The 17749-nt window shown below is 48.8% G+C and overlaps 3 protein-coding genes across 10 annotated transcripts in view; 2 read left to right on the top strand and 1 right to left on the bottom strand.

Annotated features, from left to right (window-relative positions):
• Positions 1-43: 43 nt before the first annotated feature.
• MIF4GD (MIF4G domain containing) lies at positions 44-8755 on the top strand. 3 transcript variants are annotated; one of them, XM_085239936.1, is made up of 6 exons: positions 44-155; positions 2363-2499; positions 3257-3366; positions 3656-3811; positions 4523-4615; positions 5830-8755. In XM_085239936.1, the coding sequence occupies exons 2-6, from the start codon at positions 2418-2420 to the stop codon at positions 6055-6057; spliced, it is 669 nt and encodes a 222-aa protein (XP_085096062.1). In that variant the 5' UTR covers positions 44-155; positions 2363-2417; the 3' UTR covers positions 6058-8755. The 3 variants fall into 3 exon arrangements, with proteins under 3 accessions (XP_085096062.1, XP_085096060.1, XP_085096061.1); XM_085239934.1 differs by lacking the exon at positions 44-155 and adding an exon at positions 296-466; XM_085239935.1 differs by lacking the exon at positions 44-155 and adding an exon at positions 585-1264.
• On the bottom strand, positions 7327-12236 carry MRPS7 (mitochondrial ribosomal protein S7). Of its 2 annotated transcripts, none has more exons than XM_085239932.1 (5): positions 12104-12236; positions 10584-10775; positions 10214-10277; positions 9534-9701; positions 7327-8076 (listed from the first exon to the last, which is right to left on the bottom strand). In XM_085239932.1, the coding sequence occupies exons 1-5, from the start codon at positions 12157-12159 to the stop codon at positions 7855-7857; spliced, it is 702 nt and encodes a 233-aa protein (XP_085096058.1). In that variant the 5' UTR covers positions 12160-12236; the 3' UTR covers positions 7327-7854. The 2 variants fall into 2 exon arrangements, with proteins under 2 accessions (XP_085096058.1, XP_085096059.1); XM_085239933.1 differs by having other exon boundaries at positions 9534-9599.
• A 119-nt stretch (positions 12237-12355) lies between these two features.
• GGA3 (golgi associated, gamma adaptin ear containing, ARF binding protein 3) overlaps positions 12356-17749 on the top strand; it is a 21097-nt gene continuing 15703 nt past the window's right edge. For 3 of the 5 annotated variants that reach the window (XR_014887396.1, XR_014887395.1, XM_010721656.4), the window contains exons 1-4: positions 12356-12485; positions 16010-16094; positions 16810-16885; positions 17354-17452. Coding sequence is in view for 3 of the 5 variants with exons in the window: in XM_010721656.4 (XP_010719958.2) it covers positions 12446-12485; positions 16010-16094; positions 16810-16885; positions 17354-17452 (300 nt within the window). In the remaining 2 variants the exon portion in view is untranslated. The other 2 variants (XM_085239919.1, XM_010721654.4) reach the window with 2 other exon arrangements.

Raw genomic sequence — 17749 nt, 5'->3', positions numbered from 1 at the left:
CTCCTTTTCCATGAATTTTCATACTAATTTTTATCCTCGGCAGCAAGCAGCACCATAGCAGGGGCTTGGAGCTGCTCCGCTGTAGCTCAACCTGGCGTGAATGGGGGATAAGCGCGATTCTCGCCCGGAGCTCGGCGAGACGCGGCGGGACCGAGGTAAGCGCGGCCCTCAGAGCCCCGCGGAGGAGAGAGGTGGGGGAATCTCGGGGGCGGCCGGCAGTGCTCGGGGGCTTCCCGGGGAGGAGCGATCCGGCCCCGCCCCGCCGTGGCCCTGCGCTGCCGGCTGTGGCGCTGCAGCCACTCGCCCTGCCGCCTCCCGCCCGTCCCTCTTGGGCGAGGAAATGACCTAAGAGGAAACCCGGCGCGGTGTCGGCGCGGCGGGTCCCGGGCGCCGCGGTGATGGCGCTGCGCTCCGCGGTCCGCCCCGCGCAGCCTCGGAGGCTGGAGGAGCAGGGGCGGCCCGGCAGGTCGGTGCGGCCGCGCCCTCTCCCCCCCCGCCCTGCCAGGGGCTCCCCGGGACCGTCCAACCCCGTGCTGTCCCCGGGGCCGCCGGGCCTGAGTGAGGGTTGGGAGTCCGGCGACTAGGAGGCGGTGTGGGGACACTGGGTGCCCTCAGACGGCCGCGGGCGGGCGCCCGGCGGTGGGAAAGGAGGCTCGCTGCTCTTCTGCCCGTCCCTGCGGTGGTTCGCACTTGGCACGGTACCGGTCCCTGGCGGATCGGGAATGTGCTCACCCAACCGCGTCCCTCTCCAGGTTGCACCGAGATGGCTTATCGCGGTGTGGTTTCGGGAGGATGCGGGGAGATACCTGTGCCGAGCGCACTCAGTGCCGCAGGCAGGCGGTCCGAGCGGCGAGACCTCACTCTGGTGCTGCTCTTATGCTCGCGCCTTTCGGGCCGCTCAGGCAGGGTTACGCGGCGCTGCACAAAGTGGCCGTTCCGCTCCCCGGGGATCCCCTGGACGCTCCCGGGGAGGCAGTGGGCGGTGACGGCACAGACGCTGCCAGACAGGCTCAGATTCGCGCTGCCTCTCTGCCCTGCCACGCTCTGGCTGGGTTTTCGCCACGCGCTGTGCTGTCAGCAGGACGGGGGCCTGCCGGTGAGCTCTGGCCGCCGTGAAGAGCGGTTTGAGTGCGGGTACAGAGAGAGAGAACTGCGCAAAAAGGGGACAGCTTAGGTTGGAAAGGGTCTTCCTGCTGGACACGGTGTAGGGGTGCCCAGCTGCTTGTGAATCCATCTGGGAAGGAAGCTTTAGTGCAGTCTGGAGGTAAGTAATGACATGCAGAGGAGAGCCGTGAGAGCTGTTGGTTTGTGGCAGCCCCCGCGGGGCAGGGTCTGCCCCGGGCCTCCCTAAAAGGCAGCAAGGAGGGCAGATCTGGGCCTCTTCTGTGCCAGCAAGCTTTGCTGTCTGCTGTGGGTTGTTAATGCGTTGTGCCACAGCTTCGTGGGAAGGAGAGCATCCGCGAGTCAGGCTGTTTGTGATCCGTCGGTGTGCCTCTAAAGGGCAACAAGCTCTTCGGCTTTAATTGTGCAAGGGACCTTTTGCACAGAGCAGTGAGTAATGGATGAGGAATTTCAAAGAGCTGGCAAAACTAATTTGTTGAATTGCCTTCTCCTGTTTGTGCTGCAGGTCCAGCAGCCTGGCATTCTTCATCCAGCAGATTGTCTTGTGTGTGTCAGAGGAAACCCTTCCTCTGTGCCCTGTGTACCCTCTTGCCATCTTTGCTGCCTCACAAACCAGCAAAAAATTAATCTAGAGATTATTCAATACTGCAGAGAGCTGCAAAAGGCTGAGATAGAAGCCGTGCTGGAATTTGGCTGAATATTTTCCGGTGTTCTGCTGTTTTGGGAGTTGAAGGGACCTGGTTCCGTTGCAGGAGGAGAGTGTGGATTAGATTGCTTAGGTGTTGGTTTTTTCCCAGGCTTTGTGTGAAATCATCTGAATTGCTGTTTCAGAGGCACAAGAGAGTGGCTGCATGGAGTGCTCCAGCATACATACTTCTCCATGGTGTAACCACAGGAAAGCCTTCTGGATGAAGACAGTTATTTTTTGGGATTGATTTGGTGTGCTGTCCTGCTTAAACCTGCAAATCAATAGACTGATTTTCACATCAGAAGAATGTAAGATGCAGCCCAAAAGTTCCTTGTCATAGGCTAGTAGGAAGCAAGGCTTAAAAAAACGTGGGAGTTGGTCTTTGCCCAGATTTAGGGCTGGAGCTGGGTGCTGTATTAACAGGATATTTCTTACTATCTGGAGGACTGTCATGGTACAAGTCTGGGCTCCAGGACTGGATGGGATTTGCCACATGGCTAGGTGGAGGTCTGGGCTCTCTGGCCAACTAAGTCCTGTTTGCTCTTTTCACAGGGGCTGCTGCTAGCACATCTGTTCCCCTGATTCTTGCAGTTGGAGGAAGCCAGTCATGGGGGAAACGGGCAAAGAAGAGTATAAAATACAGTCGTTTGACATTGAGACTCAGAAGCTGCTGAAAACAGCACTCAAAGGTCAGCAGGTTTTTTCTAGCTTTTCCGCCACACTCAGCTTGTCTCACTGATGTGGCTAGATACTTGGGCCCCTGCTGCTGTCACCAATTGCTAAGCGTAGAAAAGCTGTTTCATAAACGCTGTTGATATGGGACTGAATCCCTCCAGGAGGTTCTTTGTTCCCTGCCTCTTCTCCCCTACCTCTACCTTACTGTTGAATCGTGCAGCTAGCTGTTTGAATCCAGGTTCTCAGAGGACCGTGCTCATCGTAGTGCTTTTCTCTCATCACTGGTGCCGCCTTCTCTTGTTCTCACTCAGCATCTCTCTTCAGATCTTGCCCCTCGCTCCTCTCTGTGCCCAGTTTCTGCACCCTCTGGTGCAGTCCCTCTGTCCTCCGGTGTCTCCTGCTCACAGGTCACGTCTCTATTCAAAGCCCAGTGGGAATTTGCTTGTCTGTCTGCCACTAGCCCAACTTCAAAGCAGTCCTGGGACTTCAGATACAGATCAACTTCTTGCCTCCCTTCCTTACCAAGTTTTTCTCCATCACTTTTTCATCTTTATGGCTGTGTGTCCAGCCTGGAAACACTGTGCAGTTGTTGGAGGTGGTATCTCCAAAGCAGCTGGTGTGCAAGAGGGACTGTGGGAGCGAGCATGAATTTTTGTACCATACGACATGGTTGTAAGGTGCTCCATGCCAACCTTGGTTGCTTCCCAGGTATCTTGGAGCAAGCAGGGCACAAGAAATATTGGATCCAGATAGTATTTCTCCTCTCTACAGACCCCAGCAATGTGGACCTGGACAAAGTGGCCAATGTTATAGTTGACCAGTCCCTCAAAGACTCTGTGTTCAGCAAGGAGGCAGGGCGCATCTGCTACACCATCATCCAGGTAAGAGGTATTTGTGTCTGGACAGGAAAATGCTGCTAACCTGTGCTAGGCCGGGACTTCTTCTAGCCCTGCACTCTGACTCTTCAGCTAGCATCTCTCTTCTTCCACTTGGCCCCTGCACTGGCAGGATACAGATGTGCAGCTAGTGGGTGCAGACAGCTGCAGCCTTCCTATGTCTCTGGGCATCACAGGAGGGTATCAGGATGGTCCTGCAACATCCAAATCCCAATCCCCCCTGCCCCTCTCTGCCCCAGTTTCATCCCTCCATCCTGCTTTTGTGGGGTCTTAGGCAGAGAGCAAACAGGTCGGCCAGAGCATCTTCCGGAGGAGCCTGCTGAACCGGCTGCAGCAGGAGTACAAGGACAGAGAGGATTTGCGCAACCGGTCACTGCAGGCATGGATCTGCTACGTCACATTCATCTGCAACATCTTTGACTACCTGAAGGTAAGGAGCCAGAGCAGGAGTACCTGGCTGAAGGGTACCAGAAGGGCCCAGGGCAGAAGTGTTGAATGTGTGTTACAACACCCCAGGCCACAGCTCAGCAGAGTGGGACCAAAACCAGTTTTCAGAATGAGGATGCTCCCAGGTTATTGCTACATACGAGGAAGTAATCAGCCTTGAAGAGGCAGAGATGGCTCTGAGGACAGTCACAAAGTCTGAGCTACTGTGTTTCGTACCTGGTGTTTGAAATCCCCTGATTTAACCTGTTCTGAATATCCTAGGTCAAAGTAGTTGCTGTTAAGTCCGAGGGTAACTGCATTTTGTTTAGTCACTTAGGTGCTCAAATAATTTCTAACCCACATATAATCGAATTTGTGTGCAAGCCTTTGCTGCAGTGTGTGTACTTAGGTGCCTGCTTGGTGTGGATGTAAAAGGATGCAATTCCTGCAGGCAGGAAGAATACTGATACAAGAAGTGTATTTCCCATGACTACCTGTTTACATTTAAAAATAGATATTTCCTCATCGCTTGTTGAGTTTCTGTGGCTGTTGGAGAGTCAAAAGTCTGGTTTTCTATGTAAATAACACCATTACTGCATTTGGCAGCACATTTTTCTCCCTTCTTTGAAATGCAGCAAGAGAAGAATTATTTATAATAGCTGAAGGCTCTTCCCCTTCTGCCACCAAGCTGACAGTAGCTCCTGCCTCCTTACAGGTGAACAACATGCCCATGATGGCTTTGGTGAACCCTGTTTACGACTGTCTGTTCCGACTAGCACAGCATGATAGCCTACAGAAGGAGGAAGAGGTGAGGAGGGTTGGTCATGTGCCCTTAGTTCAGCCAAGGACAAGCAAAAAGCACAGTCCTGGGGGTGAAGAGAGCCTTATGGCCAGGCAGGAGCCTTCCTCCCCATTAAGTGCTGGAAAGAAACTTACTGGACAGGAGGGCTTGCACTCTAGAAGGAAGCAGGATGGAGGTGCTAATTGTGACTCCCTTGCCCGTGCTATACATCCTTCCGTTGCATAGCTTTTTTTTCCCTGTTGCCTATGTCATTACTGGCTGAAGACTGCTGCAGAGACCCAGCAGCACAGCCAATCCTTGAGATAAGGGATGTCTAGCATTCTGCAAGCTCATCTCCTGTCATACAAGAAAAATGTAACTACTCTCTCCTATTTTCACAGAAAGCAGCTGCTTTTCTGGCAACCCTAGTTGCTGGACATCTGGAAAAGCAGCCTTCAGACTGATCTACTGGGGCACTGCAGCCATGGGAGGTGATGGCAGATACTGCAGTGGCTGCATGCCTACAGAGCGTTTGTGTGTGTCCTGCAGGTCTCAGTGACATGCACAATGTTTTGTGTAGCTGCTACTCATCTGTCTGGGCCTGCAGAGCTGATGCTGTGCCAAATGCCAGCAGGCTCCAGGCTCTTCTGGAATTGTAGCTTTATATGTGTCTGGTCAGCATATAAAAGTGCAGAAACACACTCAGGGCATGTCTGAGCTGCCCATGGATTACTGTAGAGTATGAGCCCTTGGATGGGGTCCTTCCTTGTTTTTTTTTCCTCATCTCAGCACAAATCTCCCACCCCATCACTGTGATTCAGTGACTTAGCCCTCCTATCCAAAGATTCAGTCAGTGCCTGTTTCCTGTAAATCTCCTGACTTTCTAGGATTTTTAGAACATGTTCCACCTATTTCCTTCTGTTCTTACTCCAGCTTCTGCCTTCAGTCTTGCCAACTCGTGAGCATCCTGCAGAAAGATAAAACTGTTTCTCATGTTAATGGTTCATTTTCTGGCAATTTTGCTCACAAGGTAGGGGAGTTCAGGATGTATTTTCTCAGCACTTTCCAGACATTCAGCCTCCTGGATCACAGCAACTTGAGGGAACAGAACTGTCACCTCTTTAAAATTTAGAGCAGGAGAAGCTGCATGAGTTGATCCAAGTGACTGATGGGGCCTCCACTGATACGCCAAAGTTCTCAATTCCTTTGTACTCAACCTCCTCCTTCTCTTCTTTCTGAAGGTGGACTGCTTGGTCCTACAGCTCCACCGCATTGGTGAACAGCTAGAGAAGATGAACTCCCAGCGAATGGATGAGCTCTTCTCGCTCCTTCGAGATGGCTTCCTTTTACAGGAGGGGCTCAGCTCCCTGTCACAGCTCTTGTTGCTGGAGATCATTGAGTTCCGGGCTGCTGACTGGAAGATGACGGATGCTGCCCAGAAATATTATTATAGCGAAGTGACAGATTAACCGCTCTACAGCAGAGGTGGAGAGATGTCCACAGCACTTTCACCAGCAAGCTTCATACCAAGTTTGAATTTTTTTCCTTTCCTTTCCTTTTTCCTTTCCTTTCCTTTCCTTTTTCCTTTCCTTTCCTTTCCTTTTTCTTTTCCTTTCCTTTCCTTTTTCTTTTCCTTTCCTTTCCTTTTTCTTTTCCTTTCCTTTCCTTTTTCTTTTCCTTTCCTTTCCTTTTTCTTTTCCTTTCCTTTCCTTTTTCCTTTCCTTTTTCCTTTCCTTTTTCCTTTCCTTTTTCCTTTCCTTTTTCCTTTCCTTTTTCCTTTCCTTTCCTTTTTCCTTTCCTTTTTTTCCTTTTCCTTTCCTTTTTTCCTTTCCTTTCCTTTTTCCTTTCCTCTCCTTTTTCCTTTCCTTTCCTTTTTCCTTTCCTTTCCTGTACTTCCTGTAAATAGGATTTATACTGGCTAGAGCCTCTGGGTATATAACTGTCATCTATCAGTCTGTGACTGGTGCTAGCTTGATTTTGGATAGACACGGGAGCACACTGAAACCAGCAAGTTCTTCCACTCATTTTGTTTGATGATGGGCTGCTGCCAGCAGAAGGCAAGGAAGGCTTCTAGCTTAAACCAGCATTTTAAGTGTTAAGGAAAGCTGAGAGCATGCTGGTTGACCCAAGAGCCAATGCTGCTGAGGGAGGCAAAGGGGAAATATTTCACAGCTCACAGTCCCAAACCAGGTTGTTTAGGAAAGGTTACAGAAAATACTGTGGTCAGATACATCACAAATAGCTCACCAAATTGCTGCTTTTCACTGATTACTTCCAGCAGACTGGCAATATCTGCATGGGTGTATGACTGTGGGTTGTTAGCTACCAGTATCTGCTGGCAGCTTTCAGCAGGATAAGGGCTCTGGAGCACATGTAGCTAGAAACAAGTTTTATATGTTTTATACAGTAACTGTTCTGGGTTTTTTCAAAATCTATTAAGGTTCAAGTATGGTATGTTTCTTATGAGATTAAGAATGGGAAAGGAAGAAAGAAAACAAAATAGTCTATTGGGTGTTTTTTGTAATAAAACTTTTCCACTAACATGTGCCCTGCTTTCTCTCTGAGCAGCTGCTAAGACGTAAGCAATACTTAAAAGTTGGTCCTGACTGAGGCAAGAAGGTTGTGATGTTAATTATTTCCTCCAGAATAGAATGACAGAGGGAGTTCATGCAACCAGAGAAGCTGGAAAGAACAGTGTGAGATTGAAGCAACAGAAAGAGGTTTGGAATCAAGAAACCTTCCCCATAAAGCATTGTTATTATTTTTTTTCTGTTAACATCTCCCTGACATCCATAAGACAATGTTGCTGATAAGCAGAACTGAAAGTCAAGGCTACTTATGGTATGGAAAAAAACCCTCCAGATCTGCTCTTTCCTAGTTATGCAGCCAGAAAGAGAAAAATGTTGCTGCAAGAGCAGAGATTTAAAAGTCCCTAGGAAACACATAAGTGGAATAGATTATTTTGTCAGCATTGCATCTAAAGCTTGTCTTCACAGGAAAGTGATTATGAAAAACCAGCAGATCCATGCAGGGGCATCATAACTGTTTCAGATTCCCCCTTTTCCCATCTGGATAAACACAAAGCAAATGAACTGTGCGGCGACTAGAGAAACTTTCCTTGGCTTAGTTCAGAAGCTGTCCAGAAGGGATTTTCCACCTTTCCCTCTAATCCCCAGCTTCTCTCAAGCAGGTGGCACTGGGACTCTGCTCCCCAGGCCTGAGAGCAGTGACAGAGCTCTGCAGCGTGTGCATGCCATGCAGAGGCCCTACCACCAGCGGAAGTGGGCATAAGCCCGGTTGGCCTCTGCCATCTTGTGCAGCACATGCTTTTTCTTGATGATGGGTCCTTCGTTGTTGAAGGCCTGGATCAGCTCCTCGGAGAGCTTCTCAGGCATCAGCGTCCGGCGGTGCTTGTTCTCCCTGCACTCCGTGATTAACCACTTCATGGCCAAGAAGCGCTTCCGGTTGTCCTTCAAAGGCACCGGGACCTGGGACACATTTAAACCACAACAGTTACTACACAGAGAGGGACAGTAGCCTGCACTGTTATCTGGTTGATCTTTTCTGCTACAGTGACCCAAGTCAGAGCTTTGGGGCTTCTACTCAAGTGTCATGATGTAACAAAGAGGGTGGGACCCCTAGCACCAGTACTGCTGATTCTTTTGCTGCCTTCCACTCCTTAGGCAATGTTTGCTGCATATCTGTCTTAGTTCCACTGGGTTTTTCTCAAAGTCTTCGGTATATTTGGCATTAGAAGAAAAACAAAACTAGTAACCCACCATTGTTTATACTTATTGCTGGGCAGTTCCAAGGACATTCCTGCTCCTCAACTTCTTGTATTGCTTTGCCAGCAAGGAGACTGGGAAGAGACAGGCCCAGAGCAGCTGATCCAAACTGAACAAAGAGGTATTCCATACCATATGGCAAAAAGCAAATATAAGGGAGGTGTTAGCTGGGCAGAGACTGCTGCTTGGGGACTGGCTGGGCATTGGTCGTTGGGTGGTGAGCAATTGCTTTCGTGTATCGCTTGTTTTTGTCTGTGTATGTATATACATACATACATATTATATATGTATATATGTATGTATGTATGTATGTATGTATGTATGTATAAATACTGTTATTTTCTTTCACTTTTTTTTTCTTAGTAAATAGTCTGCATCTCAACCCACAAATTCCACTGCATTTTGTCCTAATTCTCTCCCCAGTCTCACTGGGGTGGGAAGGGGGGGTAGTAAGTGAATCATTGTGTGGTACTTAGCTATCTGCTGGGTTAAATCACAACAATATCCTACTTCTTATGTAGTCAGAGAAACAGACTGGTGCCTCTAAGGGAATCACAGAATGGCCAGGGTTGGAAGGGACCTCGAGGATCATGGAACTCCAACCCTCCTGCCACATGCAGGGCCAGCAACCTCCCCATTTAATACCAGACCAAGCTGCCCAGGGCCCCATCCAGTCTGGCCTTGAACACCTCCAGGGATGGACGGGGCATCCACAGCCTCTCTGGGCAGCTGTTCCAGCACCTCACCTCTCTCTCTGTAAAGAACTTCCCCCGACATCCAACCTAAATCTTCCCTCCCTCAACATCAAACCATTTACCCTTGTCCTGCTGTTATCTACCCTTTCAAGAAGTTGACTCCCTTCCAGTTTGTAGGCTCCCTTTAGGTACTGAAAGGCTGCAGTAACGTCACCCCGCAGCCTTCTTTTCTCCTGGCTGAACAAGGCCAGCTCCCTCAGCCTGTCTTCGTCGGAAATTACCAATGCTCACAGGCTAGGGGTGTAATCCTGGATAGGGTTTCTAGGTGTTGTTTTAATCCAGATTGCAAACTGTTTTTCTTCCTGGGGAAAAGGAATGGCTGAGCTGATGGGGTAGCAAGCAGCAAGTTTGCTTCCCTAGCTAATTCTCCCCTGACCAGATGTGCTCAAGACCCCCTCATTTCACCTGGTAGGTTTTGCCACCTCTCGTGATGTTGCTGAGTCCAATGATAGGCTGGCAGTTTTTCAAAGCCTGGTGGAAAATGACATAAGGGTTGCATTCAACTGTCTCCTTCTCATCATCTGGAGCTCTGTGGTACTTTTCCAGTTGCTTCCTCTTAATGTTCTCTAAAGTCTTGAGATAAAGTCAAGAAAGGAGATGGACAGAGCAGATGGATTATCCAATGAAATTATACCACTTTTTCAAGAATTCCATATACAGTTGAACCTACAGTCCTACGGGTAACAGGCCCATCAGGGATTCTCTTACTCGAATAATTTTACTTCACTTTCTTCCAGATTCTCAGTATCTTCATTAGACACTGCATTTGAGGTGAGGAGGTCAAATAGCATGACTTAGGACAGGTGCCAAGGGAGGGGCGTGAAAAAGCAGAGACAGCGATATGGATCTGTGTGCATGAAGCATCTTCCCCTCCAAAGCCTCAGAATTCCACAGCCTATGTAATTAGCAGTTTGGGCAACACATGTCCCCATTTTAAGAGCTGGAACAACACCAGCTAATACCAATTATTGCAGGTCAGAGCAGGGGTTAAAAATGTCATACAGGTGACACATTTGTGGGCCTTCATTGGAAAGCATAAAGATAAGGCATTAAGAGAGTTAGAAGGAAGAAGCATGAGCACTCACCTGAGCCATAAGGCTTCTGGCCAGCACTTTATTTCCATCTTTCATCATCATATTGGTGAATTTACTGTGAACACAAAGCCCAGTGCAATCTGATTTAAACTCTCAGTTTATCACTTGCAGAAATAAGGGTCCCAACCCTTGCGTTTTTCACACGCTTAAGTCTGGGCGCTGCTAAATCTGCTTAAATTATCTCTAATCACTATCAGTCAATAGACTGGCTTTGTGGGAAAAGATTAACCCAAATAAACAGATTGTGCTGTTACAGAAAGCAACATGCAGCACAGCAAGAAAAGGCCAAGAAGGATAGTCCAGCTCCTAAGTATCTGGCTCCATAGGACCTAGCTGTAACAGAGATGGTGCTTCCTCTGACCTGATCATAGGGTCGCTGAAAACGGAGCTGGAGATACTGGGAGGAGCTGCTTTTATGGGACGAACAGCCTTAAGCTCTTGCTTTTCCTTTTCCTCTTCAGACAGCTCATTAAAAGGTTTCTGATACAGTTCTTTGTTCACTTCTGGCTCTAGGAAGCTGGGGTTGTAGCGACTCCATCTCACCTGTGCCAACCTGCAAAGAACAAGATAAGAAGGAAGGTTGTAAATCAACACCTGGTATGACTCAGATGGGAGCAGGACAGCCATGAGAACACATCTCGGAAATCCCAAGTAGATGTGAGGTGCCTCCACCTTCATCACTTATTCACTCACAACAGCAGAGATGTAGAGACTAATTAATGTACAAGGGCCACACTGCTGCTGCAAAACAATCCCTGTACCACAAACACAGCAAACTGAATAGGAGCCTAGCACTGCAGCTCAGGAAGCTGCATGCTGACAATCACTGAGCTGAACACTGGAACAAATCAGTGCAACAAAAGCAAAGCGCAATGCACCTATCAGGTCAGCACTGCTCTACAGCAATGGCTGTACCTCACTCCCACTGCAGAGAAAAGTGCTGAGGGCTCACAGCTGGCATCTGCAACGTTTTGGGGTCCAGACAGATTGCATAAATACATTAGTGCTAGTGGGCTGTGGGGGGAAGGGGATGAAGAAGAATATTAGAATAGAATCATAGGTATACATTTAGCAGCAGGAATCTGCATTTCAGGGATGCTTTGGAGAAGAGCGAAAGCAGTGCAGAGGTACCTATGCCCTGACACAGCTGCACAGTAATCACAGGATCATTAAGGCTGGAAAAAGACCACTAGGATCAGGAAGTCCAACCTCAACCCATCCTCACTGTCATCCAAAATTAGTAACCACATCCCTCAGTACAACATCTCAATGTTTCTTGAGCGTTCTTGGACCCTCCAGGGACGGTGACTCCCCCACTCCCTGGCAGCCCATTCCAGCACCTGAGCACTCCCTCACAGAAGTATTTCCTAACGTCCAACCTGAACCTGGCACAACGTGAGGCCGTTCCCTCCCGTCCTATCGCTGTCACGTGGGAGAAGAGGCCGAACCCCACCTCACCACAACCTCCCTGCAGGCACTTGCACAGAGCGATAAGGTCAGCCCCGAGCCTCCTCTTCTTCACACTAAACCGTCCCAGCTCCCTCAGCTTCCTGTTCCAGACCCTTCTCAGGTCTGTTGCCCTTCTCTGGATGCGCTCCAGGGCCTCAATCTCTTTCTTGCAGCGAGGGGCCCAAAACTGAGCGCAGTACTCGAGGTGCGGCCTCAGTGCAGAGCACGTTGGGATGATCACCTCCCTGCTACTGCTGGCTGAGCTATTCTGATACAAACCACGAAGCCATTGCCCACCTGGGCACCCTGCTGGCCCGTGTTCAGCCGGCCATCAGCTCCCACCCCACAGCCCTCCTGCAGGCAGCCCCAGCCTCACACTGCTGCTACCGATGTTACCGCAGTGAGCGTCGCTCCCGGCCCCGCCGCACTCACCGAGGCAGCCATGCCCGCAGACGCGGGCGCAGCCCCGCCGCCGTGGGCGCCGCCATCTTGTGGTGCGCGCAGGACCGGGGACGGAGGCGGCCCGGCCACGCCTGCAGGAAAGAGAAGAAAAAGAAACCGCTCCAAAAAGCCGCGTTCAGCTCAAAAAGAACGTGAACTCTGCGGCAGCGCCGGACGTTTCTTCCCGGTGCTGTGGGCGGCAGCAGGATTCGAACACCGGAAATTCGGAGTTATCTCACGCGGCGCCGAACCCCTCCTGACGCAGAAGCGGAGCGAGGGCGGCTCGGGGGGGAGCGCGCGCTCAGCTCTCGCGCAGGCGGGGCGGGCGGCATCATGGCGGAGGCGGAAGGGGAGAGCTTGGAGTCGTGGCTGAGTGAGTAGTGCGGGCTCGAGCCCCTCCAGCTCCTCTTTTCTCCACCCTCTCCCTCTCAGCCCCGTCCTCGCCGCTCCTGGTGCCTTTACGCGGAGGCCGATCTCCGTCTTCCCCTGCTTTCGCCTCTCCCCCCGCACGGGTCTGTCAGGCTGGTTCCCCCCCCAGACGGAGCTGCGGAGGTTCCCACGTAAATTGCGTTCCTGCGCTGTACGGCCGTGTTTCCGAGCGGCCGGGCCGCGCTCTGTGCCCGGCAGCGCTGCGGGGGGCAGGGGAGGAGCTGTGAATGCCCGTTATGCCCATTGGAAGGCTGCAGACTGCAGTATTTAAAAATCTGTTGTTAGGGAAAATGATTTTGTAACGACATCACGCTGTGCGATTGTAGGGCTCCGCGTAGGTCGGTCGGTCAGGGTTTGCCTTGCAGGTGTTCCCAGCGCAGGGACCGGCGCTGCTGGACGCGGCGCTTCGTCCTTTGCCGGTGCCCGCAGTGACGGCGCCGCTGGGAGCCGTGCAGGCAGCGGGGGCTGCGACTGCCGCGGGATGGGGCGGTGGTTAGGCTCAGTGGCCTCTTTTCCAGTCTTAATGATGTTGTGTTTCCCCTAAATGCTTCAGAATATAAAAGCTGTTATGTTTTTTGAGCCGTGGTTCTGTTAAGGTCAAATAATTCTTGTTTCTTTTTGGTTCGTTTATATGAAATCTAATTCAGTGCACGGTGTTATCGTTGCTTACTGCAGTTTTCGGCTACAGGATGTTTTCAGCTCTCAGTCCTTGTTTTAGCTCAGCCCTTCTGTCCCCTTGTTGTTCCGCTCCTTCCCTGAGCTCCCACAGTTTGTCAATATCTCTTTTTTTTTTTAATTGTAGCCAGTGAGACACGTGAAGAAACGCCCACATCCCTTCCCTTTAATCTTCCTCTGAACAGGACTGACTCACCAAATTCAGTATGTGTATGGAAATATCTGTAGTAGGAAGGATATTTTAGATTGTGCAGCCTGGAAAGCTCTTTGACTGCTTTTTATTTTTATTTTTAGTTGTGGAAGTTGAGAGAGAGGATAATATCCTGCTTGCATGGTCAGTGAAGCTCTGTCACTGGAGAACATGCTGAGGAGCAGCACTGCAAAGCACTTCCTTGCTGCAAGCACTGTTGCCTGCTTCTGTTCCAGTAACCATGGTGTCAAATGCTTGAGCATTGCTCTCTCATCTAAGATGAAACATTTATGCCTGGTCACTGCTACCATGATTTGTTCTGGCGTGATCGCACAGCTCCTCCCACAGTGAGGAAGCGCGGATTGCTTGTAAATAAATTACCAGAGCAACCATGCAGATGAGGAGGGCAGGGTGCAGAGGCTGTCCATCTGAGTGCTCTGACCGGGCCTTCTGACGTTATTTTTTTTTGTAACTATCAGTAAGATGTACTGTGTGTAACACTAAACTTGAGGGGTGTGTGCACCTGTTGTGCCCTTTATACAATAAAGGCAGGGCAAGAGCTGCTTGGCAGTACAGCAGCTTCCCGGTCACAGGAAGATGCCAAATTCAGTAAAAATGCTATTCAGCCTTCCAGCTGCCCTGTCTTTCTCATGGGGTGGAGACAGAGCCATGAAGTAACATCACCCTTATGTTCTAGTGCTGCGCTTTGGTCTGCGATTATCTTGCATCTTCATCTTCTGTCTCATTTCAGGCAGCTGGGGTGAGTGAAGGTGATCCTTCCTGTTCTATTCCTGCCTGGGCTCTTTCTTTGCAAGTAGTTGAAATAAAAGTGGAGGTTAGAAAACAGCTTTGGTTGTGTGAGCCCAGCTGGATCCCTTGACTTGAGTGCCTGTTCTGCTCCTTCCTAAAGGAAACTTACTGTATCACATTCCTGTCAGGCTTAGGCAATGCTGGTATATAATAGATGCAGATGGATAACATATTCCAATTTTCTTTATTTCTTCTTTTTTTTTTTTTTTTTCTTCTTGTATTGCCATGGGCCTAGGTTTTAAATTTTCCAGATAAAAATAGAGGATTTTAGGCTATTTCTTCATTAACGTAATGCAGCTTCATTTGGGGACATGCTGAAAAGGGTAAGCAAGGAAAACTGGCTCACCTGGGATGCTCTCGGCTCTGGCGAGGCTGCACCTCGAGCACTGCGCTCAGTTTTGGGCCCCTCGCTGCAAGAAAGAGATTGAGGCCCTGGAGCGCATCCAGAGAAGGGCAACAGACCTGAGAAGGGTCTGGAACAGGAAGCTGAGGGAGCTGGGACGGTTTAGTGTGAAGAAGAGGAGGCTCGGGGCTGACCTTATCGCTCTGTACAAGTGCCTGCAGGGAGGTTGTGGTGAGGTGGGGTTCGGCCTCTTCTCCCACGTGACAGCGATAGGACGGGAGGGAACGGCCTCACGTTGTGCCAGGTTCAGGTTGGACGTTAGGAAATACTTCTGTGAGGGAGTGCTCAGGTGCTGGAATGGGCTGCCAGGGAGTGGGGGAGTCACCGTCCCTGGAGGGTCCAAGAACGCTCAAGAAACGTTGAGATGTTGTACTGAGGGATGTGGCTGAGTGGGGGAATATTGGTGCTAGGTGAACAGCTGGATTGGATGATCTTGGAGGTATTCTCAAACCTTGGTGATTCTGTGAGTCTGTGTTAGTGTGGCTTGTTCTGATATCAGTGAACACATAAGTAAAGGTATTTGAAATTTGCTGTTTGTGTGGGAGCACACTGATCTTCAGAGCCAGGGCAAAGTTGCTGGTCAGGAAGATTAACTTTTACAAACTGCAGTTACACATGGAGACTTTATGAGTGTTAGAAATCAGGAGCTGCTTTGTGTGCGATGCAGCTTCTCTTCACCAGTGCCTCCTCCTGGGAATTTCCAAGAAATGAAAAGAATCTGAATCCAATTGAAGTGTGCAGAATAATCAAGGATCATTCCAAGAAATCTTTGGAAATGTTTGAACAACTTTGTTTAAATTCCCTATCAGGCAAAGGCTGTGGTGTTCATTACTTGCAAGAGCAACTCAATGTATAATAATAAATTTCACTTCATCGTTCCCAGGAGAAATGCTGAGGCATCTAACAGATCACTGATGCTCTAAAACAAGTGTCTGAGCTAAACGACTGATATTAAACATCTGATCTGCCAGTTCTTGCTGATACAAAACTCCCAGGGAATACAGAAACAGTTTCCCGTATAAAAAAAATCAAAGAGTTTAGCCTCTAAAGAGTTTCATGTTATAACCAAATAACATTTCAGGCAGAGGGAAGTTGTGTGAGCTCAAATATTTTCTTTTATACTCTCATTTACAATAAGGAAATTGCGTGTTTCAAAGTATTTCATGTTTGGCATCATGTTTGGAAATCTGATTCTCGATGATTGTTTGGGTGCCTCAGTTTGGATGTATCCTTTCTCCTGAACAGAAGTAGCATATATGAACTTTCTATCTTCATTTTATAGTTGGTATGTTGGTAACAGATGTCAAAGGCTTTTCTCTAGGAAGTGCATGACCTTTTACACTGCTTCTTTTTTCTTGAGCTGTAACATCTTCTCTTTCCCTTGCCAAAGATAAAGCCACTAACCCATCTAACAGGCAAGAAGACTGGGAATATATCATTGGATTCTGTGACCAGATCAACAAAGAGCTTGAAGGGTGAGTGTCCTGCACCTCTTTAGATTTAGTAGTTAAACGTATACAATTTAGAACATGTCATTTGATCATCAGAGTTTCATATTGGCCTTCCTATATATACTGATATTGCAAAGGAGATTGGCATCAAAAGAAAAAGCATGCTGCAAAGTTTGCTTTTTCTTTTGTGAAGGGCAGCATAGATTACGTGCAAACTGAGCACTAGGAGAAGTGAATCCCGAATCTGCCTCTTGTCAGCCTCTGCTGCTGCAGGGTTCTCATCCAGCCAAACTCGTCCTGGTTTGCAGTCTGTAAAATGGGGTTATAACTCCTAGTGCTTCACATCATTAAAATCTGTACAGGACTTAACTGAGGAAACCTGGGTCACAGCATTCCTGTGAGCTAAGGAAGATGTTTTCTTCTGGAAAAAGGAAATTAATGCATTGAGTAATTATGTGATTTCCTGGGCTTGGGCGCTGTACTTGCATGTTGTTTGGCCCATCCCAGGGAGGAGTCTGGAATTGCTTTCAGACTACCAGCCCTACTTCCTTTTATGCATGCAAACAACCAGGCTTACAGAGATGCTCTGAAGATTTTTTTGTTAGCCTAAAAGTACTGAGTGACATTTATTCTAATCATATGAAAAACCTTGCATTTAAATAGCAGTATTTGTGAAAGCCTGAAAATTCCTTGCTGTGTTTGCCTGTTTTGTTTGTAATGAGCACCTGCCTTGTTTCAGGCCACAGATAGCTGTGAGACTCCTGGCTCATAAGATCCAGTCGCCGCAGGAATGGGAGGCAGTCCAAGCCTTGACAGTAGGTAGTCCTTGCCACCTCTCTCCAATCCAGTTACACATCATTTGGCGTCTTCCATGCAGAGTACAAAAGGAGCACAGTGTGTGTCAGTGAGGCCAGCTGGGGGCTAATTCTGGGGCTGGATTCCCTTCTTCTCTGCTGAGAGGCATGCTTGCCAAACTGAAGTGTCCATATTTGCCATTAGCAACAGACAAGTCTTTGTATGTTTCAGCTGCTTTCTTTTGTTATTCTCAGGTAAGGCTTGTGTTTCTTGCTTATCTCTAATAGGGAGATAATTGACTCATAAATACATTGCTGGGAGTGGGAGAGTTGCTGCAGCCCTTCTTGGTGTGTCACCTAAAGATTGGGGGTTCATGCCTGTATGCCACTGACGGGGGTCCTTCAACTCCCCTATAAGCAGAACATGTGTGCTGTTACTGTAGAGTTTTTGTGTTTGCTCCAGCTCTTGTTTCTGTTACTTGAATGCAGGTGCTGGAAGCCTGTATGAAAAATTGTGGGAGAAGATTTCATAATGAAGTAGGAAAGTTTCGCTTTTTGAATGAATTAATAAAAGTTGTGTCTCCAAAGGTTAGTCCCTGAGCCTTGCTGCTGCATTTACTTATTTTCTGGCCTTCATGAGCAGCGGGCAACCTCCAGAATGTTTTCTGTCTGCCTCATTGCATTCATTAGTGTATATTCAACGAGCATTTGTTTGCTAATCTTTTTGTGTGCTCTTCTTATTGCTTTTCTCAGTAAGCTGTGCTTATTTACTATTAATGTATAACCCTTGTACTGTTATGAAAGCCCTTGTGTTACATGAAGCATTGAGCTATGAATTGCTTGGTGATTTTTTCCTTGTTTTCTTTGTTTAATTTTATATTACTA

The sequence above is a fragment of the Meleagris gallopavo genome, chromosome 20 (assembly GCF_905368555.1).
Source record: "Meleagris gallopavo chromosome 20, MGAL_WU_HG_1.1, whole genome shotgun sequence".
Classification (NCBI taxonomy): Eukaryota; Metazoa; Chordata; class Aves; order Galliformes; family Phasianidae; genus Meleagris; species Meleagris gallopavo.
The sequence above is the reverse complement of the archived record's forward strand: the minus strand, read 5'-3'. Positions and strand labels throughout refer to the sequence as shown.

Excerpts from the sequence above, each read along its gene's own strand:
- MIF4GD (XM_085239936.1), top strand. The coding sequence starts at position 2,418 with ATGGGGGAAACGGGCAAAGAAGAGTATAAAATACAGTCGTTTGACATT. Across the intron at positions 3,812-4,522 it reads ACATCTTTGACTACCTGAAG|GTGAACAACATGCCCATGAT; the intron begins GTAAGGAGCCAG and ends GCCTCCTTACAG. Across the intron at positions 4,616-5,829 it reads GCCTACAGAAGGAGGAAGAG|GTGGACTGCTTGGTCCTACA; the intron begins GTGAGGAGGGTT and ends TTCTTTCTGAAG.
- MRPS7 (XM_085239932.1), bottom strand. The coding sequence starts at position 12,159 with ATGGCGGCGCCCACGGCGGCGGGGCTGCGCCCGCGTCTGCGGGCATGG. Across the intron at positions 10,776-12,103 it reads CTGCGGGCATGGCTGCCTCG|GTTGGCACAGGTGAGATGGA; the intron begins GTGAGTGCGGCG and ends TGTTCTTTGCAG. Across the intron at positions 8,077-9,533 it reads GAGGTGGCAAAACCTACCAG|GTCCCGGTGCCTTTGAAGGA; the intron begins GTGAAATGAGGG and ends AATGTGTCCCAG.